The 17,795-nt window shown below is 49.5% G+C and overlaps 6 protein-coding genes across 6 annotated transcripts; 3 read left to right on the forward strand and 3 right to left on the reverse strand.

The window, feature by feature from the left end:
• Nucleotides 1-286: 286 nt before the first annotated feature.
• On the forward strand, nucleotides 287-1,140 carry BKA67DRAFT_531071 (uncharacterized protein; the record flags this gene model as incomplete). The annotated part of the gene is made up of 4 exons (XM_046099330.1): nucleotides 287-582; nucleotides 720-739; nucleotides 864-928; nucleotides 973-1,140. 4 exons carry the CDS (start codon nucleotides 287-289, stop codon nucleotides 1,138-1,140), a joined length of 549 nt encoding a protein of 182 aa, XP_045965124.1.
• Nucleotides 1,141-1,955: 815 nt separating this feature from the next.
• On the reverse strand, nucleotides 1,956-2,642 carry BKA67DRAFT_654141 (Rof/RNase P-like protein; the record flags this gene model as incomplete). Its single annotated transcript, XM_046106507.1, has 1 exon — nucleotides 1,956-2,642. One exon carries the CDS (start codon nucleotides 2,640-2,642, stop codon nucleotides 1,956-1,958), a length of 687 nt encoding a protein of 228 aa, XP_045965125.1.
• Nucleotides 2,643-3,029: 387 nt separating this feature from the next.
• On the forward strand, nucleotides 3,030-6,172 carry BKA67DRAFT_549848 (glycerol-3-phosphate acyltransferase). Its single transcript, XM_046101612.1, has 4 exons — nucleotides 3,030-3,103; nucleotides 3,155-3,664; nucleotides 3,742-5,593; nucleotides 5,649-6,172. The coding sequence occupies exons 2-4, from the start codon at nucleotides 3,498-3,500 to the stop codon at nucleotides 6,105-6,107; spliced, it is 2,478 nt and encodes an 825-aa protein (XP_045965126.1). The 5' UTR covers nucleotides 3,030-3,103; nucleotides 3,155-3,497; the 3' UTR covers nucleotides 6,108-6,172.
• An 839-nt stretch (nucleotides 6,173-7,011) lies between these two features.
• Nucleotides 7,012-8,441, reverse strand: BKA67DRAFT_531074 (WD40-repeat-containing domain protein; the record flags this gene model as incomplete). Its single annotated transcript, XM_046099331.1, has 3 exons — nucleotides 7,012-7,866; nucleotides 7,927-8,161; nucleotides 8,215-8,441. 3 exons carry the CDS (start codon nucleotides 8,439-8,441, stop codon nucleotides 7,012-7,014), a joined length of 1,317 nt encoding a protein of 438 aa, XP_045965127.1.
• A 3,714-nt stretch (nucleotides 8,442-12,155) lies between these two features.
• BKA67DRAFT_590178 (uncharacterized protein) lies at nucleotides 12,156-14,463 on the forward strand (the record flags this gene model as incomplete). Its single annotated transcript, XM_046104560.1, has 3 exons — nucleotides 12,156-12,369; nucleotides 12,424-13,789; nucleotides 13,848-14,463. The coding sequence occupies 3 exons, from the start codon at nucleotides 12,156-12,158 to the stop codon at nucleotides 14,461-14,463; spliced, it is 2,196 nt and encodes a 731-aa protein (XP_045965128.1).
• A 1,746-nt stretch (nucleotides 14,464-16,209) lies between these two features.
• On the reverse strand, nucleotides 16,210-17,220 carry BKA67DRAFT_667966 (glycoside hydrolase; the record flags this gene model as incomplete). The annotated part of the gene is made up of 2 exons (XM_046108626.1): nucleotides 16,210-16,363; nucleotides 16,479-17,220. The coding sequence occupies 2 exons, from the start codon at nucleotides 17,218-17,220 to the stop codon at nucleotides 16,293-16,295; spliced, it is 813 nt and encodes a 270-aa protein (XP_045965129.1). The 3' UTR covers nucleotides 16,210-16,292.
• Nucleotides 17,221-17,795: the final 575 nt, after the last annotated feature.

Genomic DNA, 17,795 nt, shown 5'->3' on the forward strand with positions numbered 1-17,795 from the left:
TCCATAAGATGCCAAGACCCGTTTAAGATGACATACATGTATCATCACTAAATTTATGGATGTCGGCTTCGTAAAAATAGTATGTCCAGATTGTCGTTGCATTGGAGTCAAATCTAACGGGCCTCATTATCGAGATCGCTGTCACATGGGGTCCCGAGTTTGCAGTTGGGTGAGCGTCTAGTTTCTGAAATCCCGAAGGGGTAGGTGACAATCCGCATTGCTTGGTCGATTGAGGAGGAATGCCGGCTATAGCCAATGGCGTCGCTTGTTTCCTTGCATATCAACGATGCGAAACGAAGGTCTCCACACATGTCCGGACTGGCACCCGAGCCAGGCAATTGTTCCAGATTCTATACATAACATTTCGGATCACACCTCGGTATCAGCAAGATCACAGGAAAGTTTGATCAAGCTCAAACGAGACCTGGAAGAAGCACAAGCTACCAGATTGGGCCCATCTACTGAAGACGTCCGCAGAAGCGATTGCATCACTGGGCACTGTTTACCCAGTTCTATAGTGCTCAAAAACTCCGTTTCTTTTGTGGTTTGCGATCTAAGCTTGCCCGGCGGCGACCAGCTTTGGTAAAATCGTGTAGTTTTGGCCGCTTGTATTTTGCGCAACAATTCAAATCGGTGTTCTGTAACACCCAGAGTGCTCTTATGGAAAGGACTAGGAGCACACAAGGTATTAGCAACTCATACTAAACAAGAGAAAGTAGGTGCCATAGAGGTGTGATAGGTATGTAGTCAGCAAACAAAATTTGAAATCCTTGTCCGCAAGCGAACTCAGGTTTTGTGGATGGTTGTTTATGATCATCATGAAAATAAAATAAAAATCACAATTGTAATTGTTGTTGTCGCAGAAAATGAAGTAGACTTACGGGATGACCACATCCTATCACCGAGAAACACAGGAGTCATTGTAATGGTGTGTGTTCCTGTCTGTCTTGTGAGCTAGCATGATGTTGTCAGATCGAATTCGCTGTCTCAAATCGCTGCGAAATGCCTGCTTTCCGTTCTGTGGGCAATGGTGATCGTACTCGGCCAATGCACCTGAAAGATATGAATGAGTGGCTCCACTCGCCGAGGCACACGATAGCACCGTCAGATCTTTACATGCACCACACGGACAATTGCTAGGAGTAGGCCACATCCCGCATGAGCCTATATGCTCCCTCTGGTGTTCGATGACTTTGTTCTTCGCGTGCGCAAAAGCAAACAAAGAAATGGCCGCAACAGGATTCGAACGACCATCCTGCAGTAGAACGGTGCCGAGACTACTGCAGCAAAATAAAAGGCACGTCCAAATAGAATTTAATTCTCTTTCCGACGTCCCCTTTTACAATTTCGAACCGCAGCGTTGAGTTTCGACGTTGACTGGAATATTGATTCGAGGGGTCATCGTTGACTTCGTCCATTCGACCACTTTGACTGTCCGATTGCCAGAAGGCGAAAGTCCTCAGACGTATTGGGCTTTATAGGGCTAAGTCGGGAAGCTCATTCCCTCCCGGGCACGAGGAGGTGAAGAGGTTGTGGTTGCTCAAGTAGCACCTCTAGGCGACGAGAGGGGAAGAGACATTGCGCCTTACACCTTGTCCAAATTGGCAACACGGGAGCCCAGAAGACGAGGGAGAATCTAAGCACTAGATAGGTGTATTTGATGACCGTCACGAACAGTGGAGTCGAGGGCAACGCAGGTGGTGACAGCGGCTTCATAATACAACAAGGTCGGGACGAGTTGTCCACGCAGAACGTTCGCCAACGACGAAATTGAACATTGCTCGTGTCAATGATATGACAGTCGGTCAATCGCGATGGACAAGCCAAGTCTGCGGTGACAAATAGCAAGATACTGTGGTTTGTAGGACATTTTGCCAGACTCCTGGCATCTTGACTGTGTGTGCCATTTCAATAGAACAATTGGATGCGAGACCGGTGACTCTCGGGTTTTGAGCTCAAACCAGTTTCAGGTAATGGGCCCTAAACTTTTTGTTGGCTCTGTCGGCCGGCCTGTACTGAAATTGGTCGCCAAAGATCTCAAAGACGAAGTCCTTGGTGTCTTGAGCCGCCACATCAGAAGGCGCGGCACCAGCCACAGGAACGTTAACCTGGAATGTGGTGCCTTCTTTCGGCACAACCTTGACCTTGTTCATCTTGGTGACGATCTCAAAGGTGAACTTGGAATCCTTGATAACTATACCAGATAGTCCAACGCGACCCGGATTGCGGCTTCGACAAACTTGGATCTGGGCTCCGTGGTAGTCTGCCGCTGCCAGCTTTGCTGCTGCACCTTGACAGCCTGTGTAGAGCTCGTTGCCGAGGATCTCTCGAATGTAGCCAGCCCACAGCCGGTTGAGCGGCTCGTAAATGTGGTATTTCTGGGCTTCCTTTGGCACATGGTACAGACCAAGCTTGCGACGCTGCTGGGATGTCAGAGGCTTTGGTTTCAAAGCTTTGGCGCGCTTATTCTTGTCGTCGCGAGCTTTCCGGCGTGCTTGACGAGCATTTTCAGAGGGGGGAGAATTGGGACGCAAGAAGAGTGGACGGTAATGGATTTTTTCACTGAAAATGCGCTGGGCATTGTCGGGGCCGTGTGCGCGAGCGAGGAGCTCGTGGGTTACTGATGGTGTGTTGGATGCCATTTCAGGATCATGATCAGCCTGCAGACCATGGCTGAAGGCGGCGGTTGAGAAGTTGAAAGGTAGTTTTTGGTGTCCAAAACTATTATCGTGGCTGGATTTTTTGGTGCGTCCGTTCTTACATGCGCTGGTGAGAGTGGATTTCTGGAGAAGGCTTTGCGGTCAGCACTAAGACAGCCGGGCCGCCGGGGCTGGCAGCTGCTGGATAAAAAGTTATGTACGGTAGGTGTTTATTGGCAGGTGGGGACATCAGCGGAAATGTTCCTACAGGCTATTACACAGTTATGTAACCTAGGCTAGTGGACTTGTAGGGACTCGCTCGGGCGGTGCCTACTGTAGCAGCCGGGGTGCTTCAAATTGACATTCCCAGAATTCCCAGTGCCTTCACATGCCTAGAGCCTCGGCTTGAGGCTATACCGTAGGCGCGCAGGCACGATTACACACAGGTTAGCATGCAATGTACTGTATGTATGTATGTAACTTAGCATGCATTGAGCTAGACTGACCTAACCTAGAGCTAGGTTAGTCCAGAGGGGTCGCGGTCCGGGGAAGGGAAGTAAAACCCCGGAGCTTCAATGCGGCCTCCCTTGTGCACCCTGTAGGCTGTAGCCAGAGTTACAGTGAGCTTTCGTGTCGTATGTCAAGAACGCCATGCCTTGTCTACCCATCTCTTGATCGGACCCGGTCTTCAGAGTTCTGTATACCACCGGCATATATCTGGAGACTCGTCTAACAGGCCGAGCCAGTTGCGCCTCACATCGAGTTATCTACCACTGCTGTTACAGCGACACAGATGGAGTTTCCAATCCAGGCTCACGCATCTATCTAGGCCGGCCGACGTCGAAAACAGCGGCCAGTATGGCAAAGACGAGCGACCCGATGCGCGACTCGGCGCCCGATCTCCAGATCCTGGGTGACCAGATTACCCTGCAGCCGCGAAGCTATGTCGGCCCAGCGCGGAAGGGTCAAGGAAAAGAGGAGGCTCTCATGGAACACATGGCAAGGTTCCGTTCTGAACCACTACAGTATGCCACCCCAGACCAGACCGCGCCCAGAAGACGTCTTCGGAAAGAAGTTGCCAAGCTCATGCCACTGTATCCAGGTTCCTTCGTGAAGTCTCCCTCTACGTATCCGGTCAGGGATGGCGCGCCTACGATAACGTCATTGGCCGATCCATCTTCTACTCTGGCTTCTCCGAGCAGATGAAGAACTCGGTCGTATCGGCGCCATTGCTGCAGACTCGGATATCCCAACTTGCCGACATGCGCATCCAGGTGGAGGAGAAGGAAGGATGGATCAAGCAAGGCGACCCCAAGTATACCATCAAGAAGGCACAAAGGCGATCCGAAATCGAGCACGGCCTTCAGCAAGTCACCGAAAGACTCACAAACGACATGATTTGCAAGTTCGAAAGCAAGACATTCATCAGAGGAGCGTACTACCTCTGTACTCAGCTGTTGACCCGCGCATACCACCAAGGCATTCACGTCAACAGCGAAGAAGTTGTTCGACTGAGGAAGGTCGCCGAGGTCGCCGCGGCCAAGAAGCAGAGTATAATCTTCTTACCAAGCCACCGCTCACACGTCGACTATGTTTCTATGCAGCTCATTTGTTATCGTCTGGGACTTACCCTACCTGTCGTGGTAGCTGGTGACAACTTGAACTTTCCCGTAGTGGGCAGTTTTTTACAGCATGCCGGAGCAATGTGGATTAGGCGATCATTTGGAAACGATGTCCTATACCAGACGGCTGTTCAAGCGTATATCGACACGTTGTTGCAGGGTGGGTACAATTTCGAGTGTTTCATCGAGGGCGGGCGATCGCGGACTGGAAAGCTGCTATCGCCCAAGTTTGGTATTCTCAGTTTCGTCTTGGACAGCATCCTGTCTGGCAGGGTAGAAGACGCAGTCATCTGTCCCGTCAGCACGCAATACGACAAGGTCATTGAGACCGAAGGCTACGTGACCGAGCTCCTGGGCGTTCCCAAGAAGAAAGAGAACCTGCAGGATTTCTTGGCGGGAGGGTCCTCCGTCTTATCATTGCGGCTTGGTCGGGTAGATGTCCGCTTCTGTGAGCCGTGGAGTCTTCGTGGCTACATTGACAGTCTATTGACGAAAATACCCCGCGTGCCAAATGATCTTACCGCAAAAACACCAGAATCGGCTGCAGTACGACAAAAGCTACTGCGGACAATGGGCTACAAGGTGCTCTCGGACATCAACGATGTATCGGTGGTGATGCCAACAGCACTAATTGGAACGGTACTACTCACACTCCGCGGCCGCGGCGTCGGCAAGGCGGAACTGATGCGTCGAATCGAGTGGCTCATCAACCGCGTCACAGCCAAAGGTGGCCGGGTTGCACACTTTGAAAACGCACGCTTAGCTGATGTCGTGGAACGTGGGCTTGATGTCCTAGGAAAGGACTTAGTGGGCGTTGTCGGCGGACTTGCTGAACCGACATACTATGCCGTCGATCGGTTTCAGCTGTCCTTCTACCGAAACATGACGATACATCTGTTCATCTCCGAGGCTCTAGTTAGCGCTGGTATGTATACTCGGGTGAAGCAGGGAGGTGGGCCTGCGAACCAAGAGATTCCTTATGCCGAGTTACGTGATCAAGTCTTGTTTCTATCGTCTCTGTTCAGAGGCGAGTTCATATTCCCTAGCGACGGTCTTGCGGTAAACTTGGAGAAAACATTGGTTGGCTTAGAAAATGATAAAGTGATCAGCCTCAAACGCGACAGTCATGGCCAAATAACTAGCGTCGGTGTTGCGGAAGAAGAACGACTCGCTGGCAGGGAGAACTACGACTTTTATTGCTTCTTGATCTGGCCATTCATCGAGGCCAGTTGGCTCGCGGCTGTATCGTTGATGGGCCTTGCACCCCCTGTCGGCGTTGAAAAAGACGATGTCTGGATTGGGGTTGCTAAGGCGCAGAACAGTGCTCAGTTGGTATGTTGCCCTGGCCCACCTTCTCTTCATAATCAAGGTACTGACATGAGCAAAGCTGGGCAAAACACTCTACCACCAAGGCGACTTATCTTATTTCGAAGCCGTAAACAAGGAAACACTTCAGAATTCATATCAGCGTTTCGAGGAAGAAGGCATTATTTATGCAGTCAAGTCGAAGGATGCCAAAACCCCTCCTCGTCTGCGGCTTGCGTCCGACTGGATGCCAAGTCGCGACCCAGAAACTGGAAACGTGCTTGCTGAGGGCCGGCTATGGGACTTCGCAGGCCGTATTGCGAGTTCGAGGAGAGAAGGCAAGAACCGCAGAGACGGTGCAACCGTCATCACGCGGGTCGTCATGCTTTCGGATATGCTCGGCAGGAAATTGTTTGAGGAAGCCGTTGACCAAATGGGCAAGAGCGCGATGAGGTTGAGTGTAGATGATGCTTTGAAGCTCAAGAAAGATGTCAAAGCAGATAGACGCAGAAGGAAATTGGAAGGGAGGGCAAATTTGTAAGAACATATATCAATACATGAGATCATAGTCTTCGACTTACTACGGATTGAACGGTAGCAAAGCATTGATACTATACCATTTATACTAACATAGATTGCGATAATATCGACGTCCTATCCAGACTGATAGTTCAGGTGTGGCTACGAAGTAAGTGTGGTATAGGGTGCTAAGGCAGCCCGTTCATAGGACGAGATACCTGCAGCTGTCAAATCGCAGGATCGATAGCGACAGAGGAAGTCTTCGTATGGCGAATACTGTCAAGTATCCACACGTAATCAGCTACTCAGCCGGAAATATTCTCAAAAAAAATTTACAAATATTGAGGCCGTAAGCCATAAGTGGAAGAAGACACCCGTCCGGATGTGAAGTCATACTTCTCCTTGCATTTAACGCCTATGAGAGAATCAGAGATTATTTCCAGCGCAATTGATAGAAGATTTCAGACGTGGAAGTGGCACCAACCACTGCGGAACACACGCACCAGCTTTGCCAGGCTATAGAAATAAGAGCTAGTGCTTGACATCATGAACAGAATCATGGCACCTTTAACCCAGCCGTTCAGGATTGGAGTGCGTGCCAAGAGGCGTGTGCGGTCAATCAATTTCCTCATATATCGACGTAGAATGAGACCTTCGCCGGGCACGAGTTTCTGTACCTCCTCTCGTCAACTCCTTTTTCCTATCGGCTTCGTTAGTAGGCTGAACATAAAAAGTTTTAAAAATCCCGAGATAGTATTCTCCTGGTCGTATATCATATCCGCGACAGGCATGGGGTGGGTAATCGAAAGATTATGGAAGTAGCACCTAGGTATCGTTCAGTCGCATGTGCACAACTGTCAAGACAGGACATCAGTAGCAGAATGAACTCAGTCACATTGTTTATCCGGCACTCTGCAGTTGATGTCTTAATAGATGTCCCACAAGCTGATTTTGCCATCTTTGCTTCCAGCTGCAAGCCAGTGAGACTCCTTTGCCTGTTTAATCCGCTTTTGTCTAACGGTCACATCAACAAGTTTAGGAACAGCAGCATTACTTTTCTCCCCAACTGTTTCCTTATTAGTCTCATTAGGCTCGTTCTCTGCTGGTCCGTTGACTTCGAAATCAAGATTGGCAAAGGTAACCGCGAAGCATCCAACCTGGTGCCACTTAAGAACTGCGAGTTCCTTCATTGTTCGTGCCGAATAGACCCGAATTTTAGAATCCCATCCTGCCGTGGCGAAGATCTTACCATCCGAACGAACTCGAAGACTTTGCTGGCCTGAATGTCTGGTGTTCACGATCTTTAGGGCCTGTGTCTGAACTTCGGGTGCTGGCTGCGGTAGTATCTTCGCACGCCTCGATTCCCCTGCTAACGCTGCGGAAAGTAGTGACTTTCCCTTGCCTGGCTGTAGAGTCTGAACCTCTTCCTTCTCGTGGGCTTCTGTCTTTTCTTGTAGCTTCTGAGTGTTTATTGGTCTAGGGATTGGGTGCTTTACCAGAAGTGCATCCGCGCCCGACGTCAAGAAGTACTCCTTGTTAGGAGCAACATCTAAAGATAATACAGGTTGGCTATGACTGTGTGCTCGATACACGAGATGCCACTTTTCAAACAAATCTTGTTGAAATACCGTGACAAGACCGTTCTCATACGCGGTCACCAATACCAGAGAGGAATGTAGATGCAGGAGAGCTAGTGCCATCACCATACCACTTTTCTCTCCTTTTTCAGAAGAGTGAATAGTATAAAGCCTTTCCTGGCTAGGAAGCCTGTATATGTCAACCTGAAAATGGGGTCAGAGATCAATATCATCACAGAACAGTCCTGCAAGATGTCGACTTACTGATTCTGAGGCTAGAGTGTTAGGGACAGCTATGAGGATTTCTTCAGTCGACTCATCTTCTGTGGCCCGGCAAGACCCAAATGAGCAAAAGTTCATAGTATTGACCTCGATAATGTGCAGTAGCCATGGCTGGGGTCTCGAATCTGACGAAGGGTCCAGTGGCAGTGTTGTGCTCAATCGAGTTTCGTCCTCCTCGGTGACTCTCCAGACATTCAACCGATGATCCCTTCCGTGCCTGCGGATACCTACTCAGTCGATAATCATAATCATGTGTTATTCTTAACCTACGTAATGACCTTGTCCGTACCCCAGGAGGCGATGCCTAGGATGGCATTTGTGTGAGCACGCCATACCGCTGTAGGGCGCATGATAGTGAGGTCCCACAACACGACATATCCTTCGGCATCACCTGACGCAAGGCGCTGGTTACCGCTGATGAATGCGGTTGCGTGCACCTGAGCATGATGGCCGCGCAACACCGATCTGGGGGTTGCTGGCGGTAGTTGCGATGCCATATCCGGAGTGGGCAGACGAATTTTCAGCTGCGAATCAGCTTAGCGTCAATGTCGCTCTTTTCTGCGATCCCACAAAATTCCTGGAGATTTCGCGGGACTTTGAAATGCGCGCCCTTAGGTTGTTGTCCTACAAAATCGCGTTTGTATACAGCTGTTTAGAGTTGCTTCGGATCATATGCAGCTTTGCTGGGTTGCGTGAGGCGCCAGTGATCGTGAGCATCGCTAAAAGTTGCCTTCCGAAGCTGCAAGTTGCCAGAGCTGTGGCACTTGCAAGGTCAAGTTCTAGGGAGAAGCTTCGACACATAAACACCTCATTGCCAACTTTCACGGCTCATCAGTCACAACACCTCATGTCTTCGACCGCCGTTCTTGATTTACGGTTTTCATCCCTTGTTTAACGGAATTTACAGCACATGATGTCTGCTTTAGCGGCCTGCCGGTGGTCTCAGTACCTGTCATTCTACTGTAATTGCAAGCTACCAGGGCAGTTGCGTGCAACAGCTCACAAAAGCAAAGTTCACGACAGCTCGGTCAGATCTGTATACTACACGGCCGCGAAACCTGACCAACAACTATCAATTGGCTCGTGCCATCGCAAATTGAACCACCACTACGCTTACGACAAGACCTGTATGACAAAGATGCCCGATGTTTCAAGTGCCACGATGCCAGATTGATGCACTTGTCCATTCATTCCGAGCATCGCCATGTGGTACCTGTCATAGGTGTGCTCCCCGCATTCTCTGTTCGCCAAACAAAACCATAACGCACCTATCGCGAATGTTGCTCAACTTGTATTTCGCGAGGACGCCTTCTGGACTGCCACGACAGTTGCTTTAGAGGGAGCCTGCAGTACTGGTAATACACACGCAGACACACTCACATTCACGCAGCCGTCATTCTTGCGATGAACAATCTCTATCACGACGACTAGACCTCTGTGCGACACCCACCTGATGATGGGTTTGCTGCGCAAATGGTTCGCTCGGTAGTCCACTCGAGGCTTGCGCATGGGACGCCTTTGGACGTGCCCGGCTTCGTACGGATCCGTATGCTCGGGGAAAACCTGAGCATTGACGACACACCCCTGTATCCGCTTGGAGATCCGCAAGATCTCGGTGTGGCGATCTGTGCATCATCCCAGACGGGAGCTGAAAGCGCCCCCAAGCAACGTCACATTGTCGCTGTTGGTAAAGTACCTTTGATGCACTCTCGTCATTCAAATTCGCCTCTACTTTGGCGACCCATGACCATGTGCAGCGTCCCAAAGATCTCTACTAATCAGATATTATATTGTGGCTTGCAGGCTTGCCAGATTATTGAATGTTCACCCAATAAGAAGCTTAGCCTCCGGGATACTGAGATCCCGGGTCAGAAAGCGCTTGACCTCTTGATTAACTCCGATCCAACCCTGGCCCTCTGGGTTTCTTGGCTTCCGAAGGCTTGCCGGCTCAGCGTTGAGGTGCATGACTCGACAATGAACTCACGAGGCGAGCTTTTCCCAATCAATAATCAGAGAAACGAAACACGATGTTTCTCGCCACAGCCACAGCATGATAGGATATAGGCAAAGCAAATATGTGTTCAAAATCATGTGAGGATTTTTGCTTCAATGGCCAACGTCAGACACGGCATAGTATTCAGGGCTGTAACCCACATCGTGTGTAATAGCAATCACGACCCATCTGTTCCATGAGTATGATTGACATCTCAATTCGTGGTCAAAGTGGACAAGCCTCCGTTAATCACAATATCGCCCTGCCCCTGGTGTCTTTAAACTTGGCTGCTGTACTTGTTGTATTTGCCGTTTCTCTGTGTGGCTGGGTCATCGCTAGCTTCCGCTTATGCCAGGAGAGGTGATCAAACCGTACCTGAGGCTCTGGCAGCGCACCGCCTTCTAGCGAGACTCAGCCAAGGTTCGGCGGCGCAAATGCCATCTTTGAACACAATCGATATACCTACCAAGACGGACCTACTGTTGCGAACGAGGCCATAACGACACCCACCAGAAACATTAGCGCCTTGAGAGGATATCATCCAGCCTCGAATTGGATCCCTGGATGCAACTCCGAAGCCATATCATTATCAGTCTCAGAGACGCATTAGTCTAGCAATACTGGGAGCGTGGCAGCTGTGGTGCGGTTCCTTGAAATTGTTTGGAGTGCTGGGATTCATCAATTACCTGGACCCACGGCTCATCGAGGCTTGGCAGGCACACTGGTCGCAGCGCCTTGCAGATGCCCCACGCACACTGGGCTCGTACCCCCGGTACCTCCTGGAAGCAACTGAAGCCGAAGCAATTCTCTGACAGCATGGCTATTCGAGACGGACCGGGAGCGCTTTATTCCCTGGAAACTCGGCTGACTCCAGGATAAAGCAAGTAACTGTGGAGCTTGGACAACGATCCCCGTGTTACTCGCTTTGTATCCTGGTTGATCTACGTAAAGTATGGCGGAAAGGGTCAGCGTATCAAGATTTCGAATGCTCACCGTTCTGCACATGGGCAATCTGCCCGACTCTCCCAACCCGTTGGCAAACCCATACTGGTGGTGCCGTTCAATCTTGCCGTTTTCTTATTGACTAATCTAAGTTGGTGAGCAGCAAACTGTAAATGCAGCTGCGGACCACTCAGAATCAACCGAAGACCATCGCCTGGCTATCGGCGCAATTTGGTCCTATCCCCGTTCACCACTGTTTCTTTCACTTGCCTCATGGAGGGCGCTAAGAGTAACTATTCTGACTGTTCTTCGTCATCGCTCGAAAAAACTCAACCCGCCGTCGACACTCATGATAGCTAGCGGGCACAAGCCTATCCTCAATGGCCCACTATCTCATGCGCATCGGCTGGCGTCAACCCAGGACCCCCGGTATCTAGACTTGCTACTGTAGACCTTCCAGCGTATTAGTAACTAGTACAAACCCACAGGCACATCCAGTTTTGTGCTTGGCCGATTGGATCAGAAGAAGAAATTGTATCATCAAAGTCAGGATTTGCGAATTGAACACACACTCGTTGGCCTTTTTTTTTTTTGTTGGAGAAACACGGGTCGCTACAGCACACAGCTGTAACCTTCCAATCAGTGACCATATACCCACTTGGAACATCCAAGACATTAGGTACATCCCGAGTCGTGGACATCGAAACATACCAAGGGTCATGGTAGCTGAAGATCTGTTCAAGTGCATTCACGGCCCCCCGCGATCTTCTCCACGTTTTTATCTGGCCCTCGACAATTCTTGCCTTTCATTTATACAGTTCCTGCCATGAGCAAACATCACATGCTATTCGGTACCCAACCGTTTTCATGATTTATTGCCCACCCGTTGGATCTGCAAGGCTTTCCGCGCCGGGGCAAATAGTCGGCTTACAGCACAGAGCCGTCTAACGGACTTTTAAGGCGTTCCCCGTACCCCGTTTTACCGCCGTTCATCTCAACGTCTCTTCCGGAGACGTTGGCCGCAACTCTGGCGGCCTACGAGACAGTGCCGACCGTCCTCCTGCCGGGTTCTGGAGTTGGCGCTGGCTTCGCGCCCTCGGAAGCGCGCTATGCAGAGCAGTCGGCACCTCGGTACACCGTCAGTGTCGGCTATACATACGACCAATTTGACCTGCCATCTCCGAAGCGACGTGAGCTGTCGATATCAGGAAAAGCAGACGTGCCCAGAACAAAAAGTCTTTCAAAACCTGCAAAGCCGGTGGCCACAGGCAAAAATATGCCCGCATCATCTGCCACTCCTGCTAAAAGCAGGCGGGTGCGGACAGGCTGCTTGACATGCAGAGAAAGACATCTCAAATGCGATGAAGGCACTCCAGATTGCCTCAACTGTAAAAAGAGCAGTAGAGAATGCAAACGTGGCGTGCGCTTAAACTTTATCGACATGACATGCAAGGAACCTCCCTACATTGCTCCCACGGAGGAATGGTCAGGTAGGAATTCACTCAAGGTAAACGCTGCATGATGTTACTTACTTATAACTCCAGTTCAATTTGAAGATGAATCTCGCCTCATCGCGTCTGAATATCAGGGTGGGCTCGGAAGATATGCGAGGTTGGAGCCGCCAATTGTTACACCGCCTAGGGAACCAGAATCAGCTGTAATTCAACGCCAACCTATCTCTGTTGAGAGTTCGGATGGGCGAATGTCGGGTGGCCATGGGACACCTGCTGCAATGCCGACACCACAGTCTCTATATTACACAGATAGGGGCCAGCTACATCCGGATCAATATTCTAGTGGCAGCCACTCCAGAAAGAATAGTGCTGCCTCATTCATGGCGCCTCCAAGTTCATCACATTCCGTTGGGTATGCGAATCTAACATCAGATTCTTTTGTGGTAGTAAAGGACGAACATAACCGTCGCCTTTCGCAGGGCACTTACATAAATGGCAGTGACGCATCTACTGCTGCGTCCATTGCTGGTATGACTGGGGCCGAAGCTCAGTCTCAGTTCGCCGATCCACGGGCAGTAGGTGTTGAGCCCGGACCTATACCCGATACAGGGATAATGACACCTCCCAACGACAAGAGTGGCGAACGTGAATATCTCAACTCACCTGAAGAACTTGAGTTCATGCAAGTGTTTGTCTCAGAGGTAGGCGTGTGGATGGATAGTTTGGATAAGGAGAAGCATTTCTCGAGACTGGTTCCGTACCACGCGCTGAAATGTCCAATGCTTCTCAATGCGTTGCTCGCATGCGGCGTGAAGCAGTTGACCTTAACACACCAGTACAGTGACGATAAGGCTCTTTACTACTACGATACGGCGACCACGCAGCTGTTACGAAGTTTACAAAATCCCGAACGAAACACATCTGAGTGTGCTGCTACGGCTGTGGTTTTGAACGTTTACGAAATTATGAGCGAGAAACCGGCACAGCGTATGAGCCATATAGCCGGCGCGCGTGCCCTTATTCGGGAGTGTGGATGGAATGCAAAGAGCACAGGGCTCGGTGCCGCTTGCTTCTGGTTGAACGTTGGCATGGAACTGTTATCCTGTCTCGCATTTAACTGGCAAACGGCTTGGGATCCTGAGCAATGGGGCTTGGATATGGATTTGACAACAGAGAAAGAGCATGGCAAAGAGGAGATTTGGGTTCACCGGATATTTTATGTGGTGGCAAAGATTGCCAATTTTCGTGCCAGCATTCCGAAATTCCAGGAGCCAAGCCCGCATGATGAGCAGGTTCGTCTTCAGGCGCGATTTGCTGAGTGGCGACGATTGAAGAATCTTTGCGACAACTGGAACAACTCTTGTCCAAGGCCGATGCATCCCTTTGGCTATCTGTACCCATTACAGCAACCTCAAGATCCATCTGGTCGACGGAAATCACTCTTTCCGAATGTTTGGTACGGATCTAATTCGCTCGTGCTGCAGAGTATTCCATGAATTGCTAATTCGACTCAGGCTCATCAAACGTGCTGCCATTGTAGGCCGTCTTTACTACCACACAGCTCAATGTCTTCTCGCCCAAATCAATCCGATATTGCCCAAGGACACCGAGGAATCTCGTGCCGTCCAACAACATCACGCACATCAAGTATGCGGTATTGTTGCGCATACCAAAGATCGCGGTGTAGCATCCGTCTCGATCCGCTCCCTTGCTATCGTGGCAGATGTGCTCGACAACCATGAGGAGCGGCAGGAAGTCATCTCCATATTAGAGAAGATCGAGTCCGAAACTGGTTGGAGGCTTGCGGCGCTTCTGAAAAACCTCAAACGTGTTTGGGGTTGGGAGAAGATGGCGGGAACCGGATTGGCCGCACAATTTCTCACGCAAGCGGCCAAAGTACAACAACAGCAGCAGCAGCCGCCCCCTCTTACACAGACGACAACACCACCAAATGCGCAGATGATGCCCGGCATGGAGAGGGCGCAGCAGACGCTTGCCGCACCCAGACCAATAAGAAGTATCAATCCGCTAAGTTTCGCCGATTTCAGCCTGCCAAATCACCCATATCAAAATTGGTACGAACCACCAACTCGGTCGGGCACTTTGAATTCTACACAAGGCTTTCTATAATGTACCACAATCAGTAGGCTTGTTGGGTATGATCCCCACATAATCCGTATCGTACTCACAATCGGCTGCTGAGGAGGGTTCCACAACACGTTTCGGTTCATATGACATAGTATGTAAGGGGGAAAGTCCGCAGAAAATCAGTACCCTGTGTACATAAGCACGACAAATAGGTGGGAAGACGGCGTTACGGTTTGATTGTAGCATATTGCATGGACATGACATTTGCCTTTAGAATTTTTTTGCATCAGCGAAAGGAGCTATCATCATTGTGGATGATCTGGCGTTTGGTATGACAATATCTACTACAGTGGATGTGACTATCCATAGTACGTTTGGGCTCTAATGAAATGTTCCCGAAAAAGACGACATTTTCCATGAAAATACTCTCACATCTCCGTGATTTGGTTGTACCCTTCGGTTTATTGTTCACTTATCCTTGATGGTCTACTTTTCGTTGGAATGCGAAAGGGTCGGTGGCGGTATATCTGTCTATTTCTCCCGTCTCGACCGCGAAATAGTATCATCTTGGCGTATTTTCTTTTATCTCGACAACCTAACTTTTACACAACAGTTAAAGAATCAATAACTTCACCATCATTTCCCTGGTCTCGGAGGAGATAACAGCATCTGTCGCGGGATCTGAACACACTTTGTCTTGATATGATACGCTATGCTTTAGGGGGGGTAGGTCGCTTGCTCCCTTTTACTCTGCAACATTGTCCGCAGTGACGCAGATCTCGTTTGACTGCTTTGCCCATCAGTAGTCACAAGAGACGGACTAATGAGCTTGTGCTTGATGACCCATAATCAACGATGTTCTGACCCTCTACGCTTCCCAAATATTCTTGTCATTGCTGGTGTCAATCCGCAGCCATACACAGTGAGAAACGCAGATGATACCTGCCGAATTCCAGTACTTCGGCTTTCGGAGCCATGGAGTGTATTTCGCCATCATTGGCGAGATAGAAGTATCATCTCCTGGAGCGTCCCTTGCTAATTATCATCAAAACTGCAGAAAAGATACGGGGATGTTCTCCCAAGCACTCGGCATCGTCACTTCGGCGTTTCTCATAGACAGTGTTCACGAAGCCTCTTCTTAGCAAGTAGATACTGGAGCAGATCAGCACAGCCAGTATACTGCACTAGCCATTGCCTATGCATCTGGCATCACCAGAAACGGCACTAATGGCAATAATCTCTGAACGCCGGTGCCGAATGGATCGCACGCTCTCATCACTGATGAAGATGTTGGAAGAGTTTGTGATGTGTAATCTTCTGGCGAGACTGCGTGACAGGATTCTAATTGAACATCTCGTCGGCAACCAGGTCGTTAATGTGCGCTAGACAAATTACCACCACTGTCAAAAGTTTTACTCCTGTTGATTGTAGCATGATGTAGCATGGTGGAAGCTTTCAAGTTTTCGTAAATGCCGATGACTAGATTCTCGGTTGCCGGTTGGTTAGAAAATGGGTACACTGGACCATCTTGAATTCATTTGTGGTTTACTTGATGCATGTCTATCAGCTAATTAAGGAGTTGAAACATAAATACCACGGGATGAGTCTGAAGAGTCAACCGACCGCTCTTTTTCCGACGTGGCTACATTATTTCAACCACAGAACGTGACGCATGATATGATTTCTGGTTGCTTAGTTTTGATGGGATGATATTTATTCACGCTTCCCCCTCTTATAGCTTGGATGTAGTCAATAAGAGGTGCGCATGCAATTGTAGGGGCGTCTTGAGGGTTTTCAACTTTTAATATAGAAAGTAAGACCAATGAAATCCATGCCCTATTTGTAATCCCAACTCTGCCCTTGTGCTACATTCAGCTTTCAGTTGTCCTTGCCGTGCGATGCATTCCAAGTGCTGGTATACCTTCTTGTGACTTAATCTTCGCTAGAATATTGTATCACTTTCCCTCATGTGCCTGTATCTGTTTTAAAATGAGTAATTTCCTCCTGTGTCATTTCGTCCCTAGCCGCCTTGAGACTTGGAAAGGGGCATAACTTACATAGTGGAGGCCCGGGCATGATATAGGTTGGCTTTGCTTCATCATTATAGATGTTGTAGTGAACACCGGGTTCCGTGGGGCGATATAACTCCTGGCCAACAACGCCGTCAGGCGAACTGGTTCCAGACCCTGTTATTTGAAGGTTGATACACTGGGGATAGAACTGGGCTGCCCCTATTTCGTATGCTGAATGTAGGGCAAGGATCTCATTGCGCAGCACGTAGCTCCCCGCCTTCAAAGACGCTGGAATCTGGACCTTCCAGGCGGCGTTGCTCTTCATTATCTCATCCGAGGCCCAGTACCCTGGGGTACCGTTCCCAGAACCAGCGGTTATCTCGCCCTGTTCTGCTATCTTGAACCACTTGAGCTCCGTTTTGTCTATTTTCGCACAATCTCCACCGCAATCAGCAAGATATGTCATGATAGGACCGTGGTGCGAGTCGGGCCAAGTGGTCCACCTCAAAACAATATCGCTTCCGGCACTGACAGAGGCAGAGATTTTTGCATTGGTGGCATTCTTCTGACATATAATGTCGGGACTCGAAACATCACTACTGTAGACTGGCCCTGTGTCGGTATTCCAGCTTGGCCACCCTATTGTTCCTTGATCGGGGACCCAAGGTGCAGCTGTTGGGTTGAATCCGGTGTACAGATTACCGCTTATAGTTATGTTGTCAATCCACCCATGCGCCGCAACGAGACCTGCACAGCCGAGTGCGCTCAAAACAAATGTGTGCCACATTGTCTGATTGTGATCAAATGTTAGTACACCCGGTGGCATACGAGTTTTCAGTTGAGGACAAAGATACTCATTTTATACTCGTAACAGCCAATTTTCCTTTGCGTAGATAAGGTTGAGGAAAATCTGCTTGTACCACCAAGTCAAAACTCTCGGGGCGTCTGATGATTCCGAATACCGCTTTAAGAACAACATGTTGGGCTTCGTGGTTTCAATTATGAGTTGAGGCTAAATACGTATACATTAACTAGACTGGATAGAGATCCTCGCTTCTGCTTTTTGAGCATACACCCTGTTCGACTATATGCGATCCAATCAGATCTCCCTTACAGAACACCCTACAAAAATGGTCGCATACCTGCAATACCTACCGCTACCGATAGTAGTATCGTTGCACCAGATCTGATCGAATAGGGAGCGACTCGCTTTATTCAAGAACACAATTCCGCCATTCATTGACTGAGTCAGACTTCCAAAAGAATAACGCGGACCGTAGCTTGGGCTGCCAAGCCGCCAAGACAGCGTAATCCTCAGGGCTTTCTTCACCTGCAAAACCTCATCAGGCGTGCAGACATCAT

The sequence above is a fragment of the Truncatella angustata genome (assembly GCF_020726525.1).
Source record: "Truncatella angustata strain MPI-SDFR-AT-0073 chromosome Unknown BKA67scaffold_1, whole genome shotgun sequence".
In the NCBI taxonomy this organism is placed as follows: Eukaryota; Fungi; Ascomycota; class Sordariomycetes; order Amphisphaeriales; family Sporocadaceae; genus Truncatella; species Truncatella angustata.

What these genes read in the sequence shown, in the direction of transcription:
- BKA67DRAFT_549848 (XM_046101612.1), top strand. Translation starts at nt 3,498, where the DNA reads ATGGCAAAGACGAGCGACCCGATGCGCGACTCGGCGCCCGATCTCCAG. An exon ending in TTCCGTTCTGAACCACTACA is followed by an intron (nt 3,665 to 3,741) that starts GTATGCCACCCC and finishes CACTGTATCCAG; the next exon opens with GTTCCTTCGTGAAGTCTCCC. An exon ending in CGCAGAACAGTGCTCAGTTG is followed by an intron (nt 5,594 to 5,648) that starts GTATGTTGCCCT and finishes ACATGAGCAAAG; the next exon opens with CTGGGCAAAACACTCTACCA.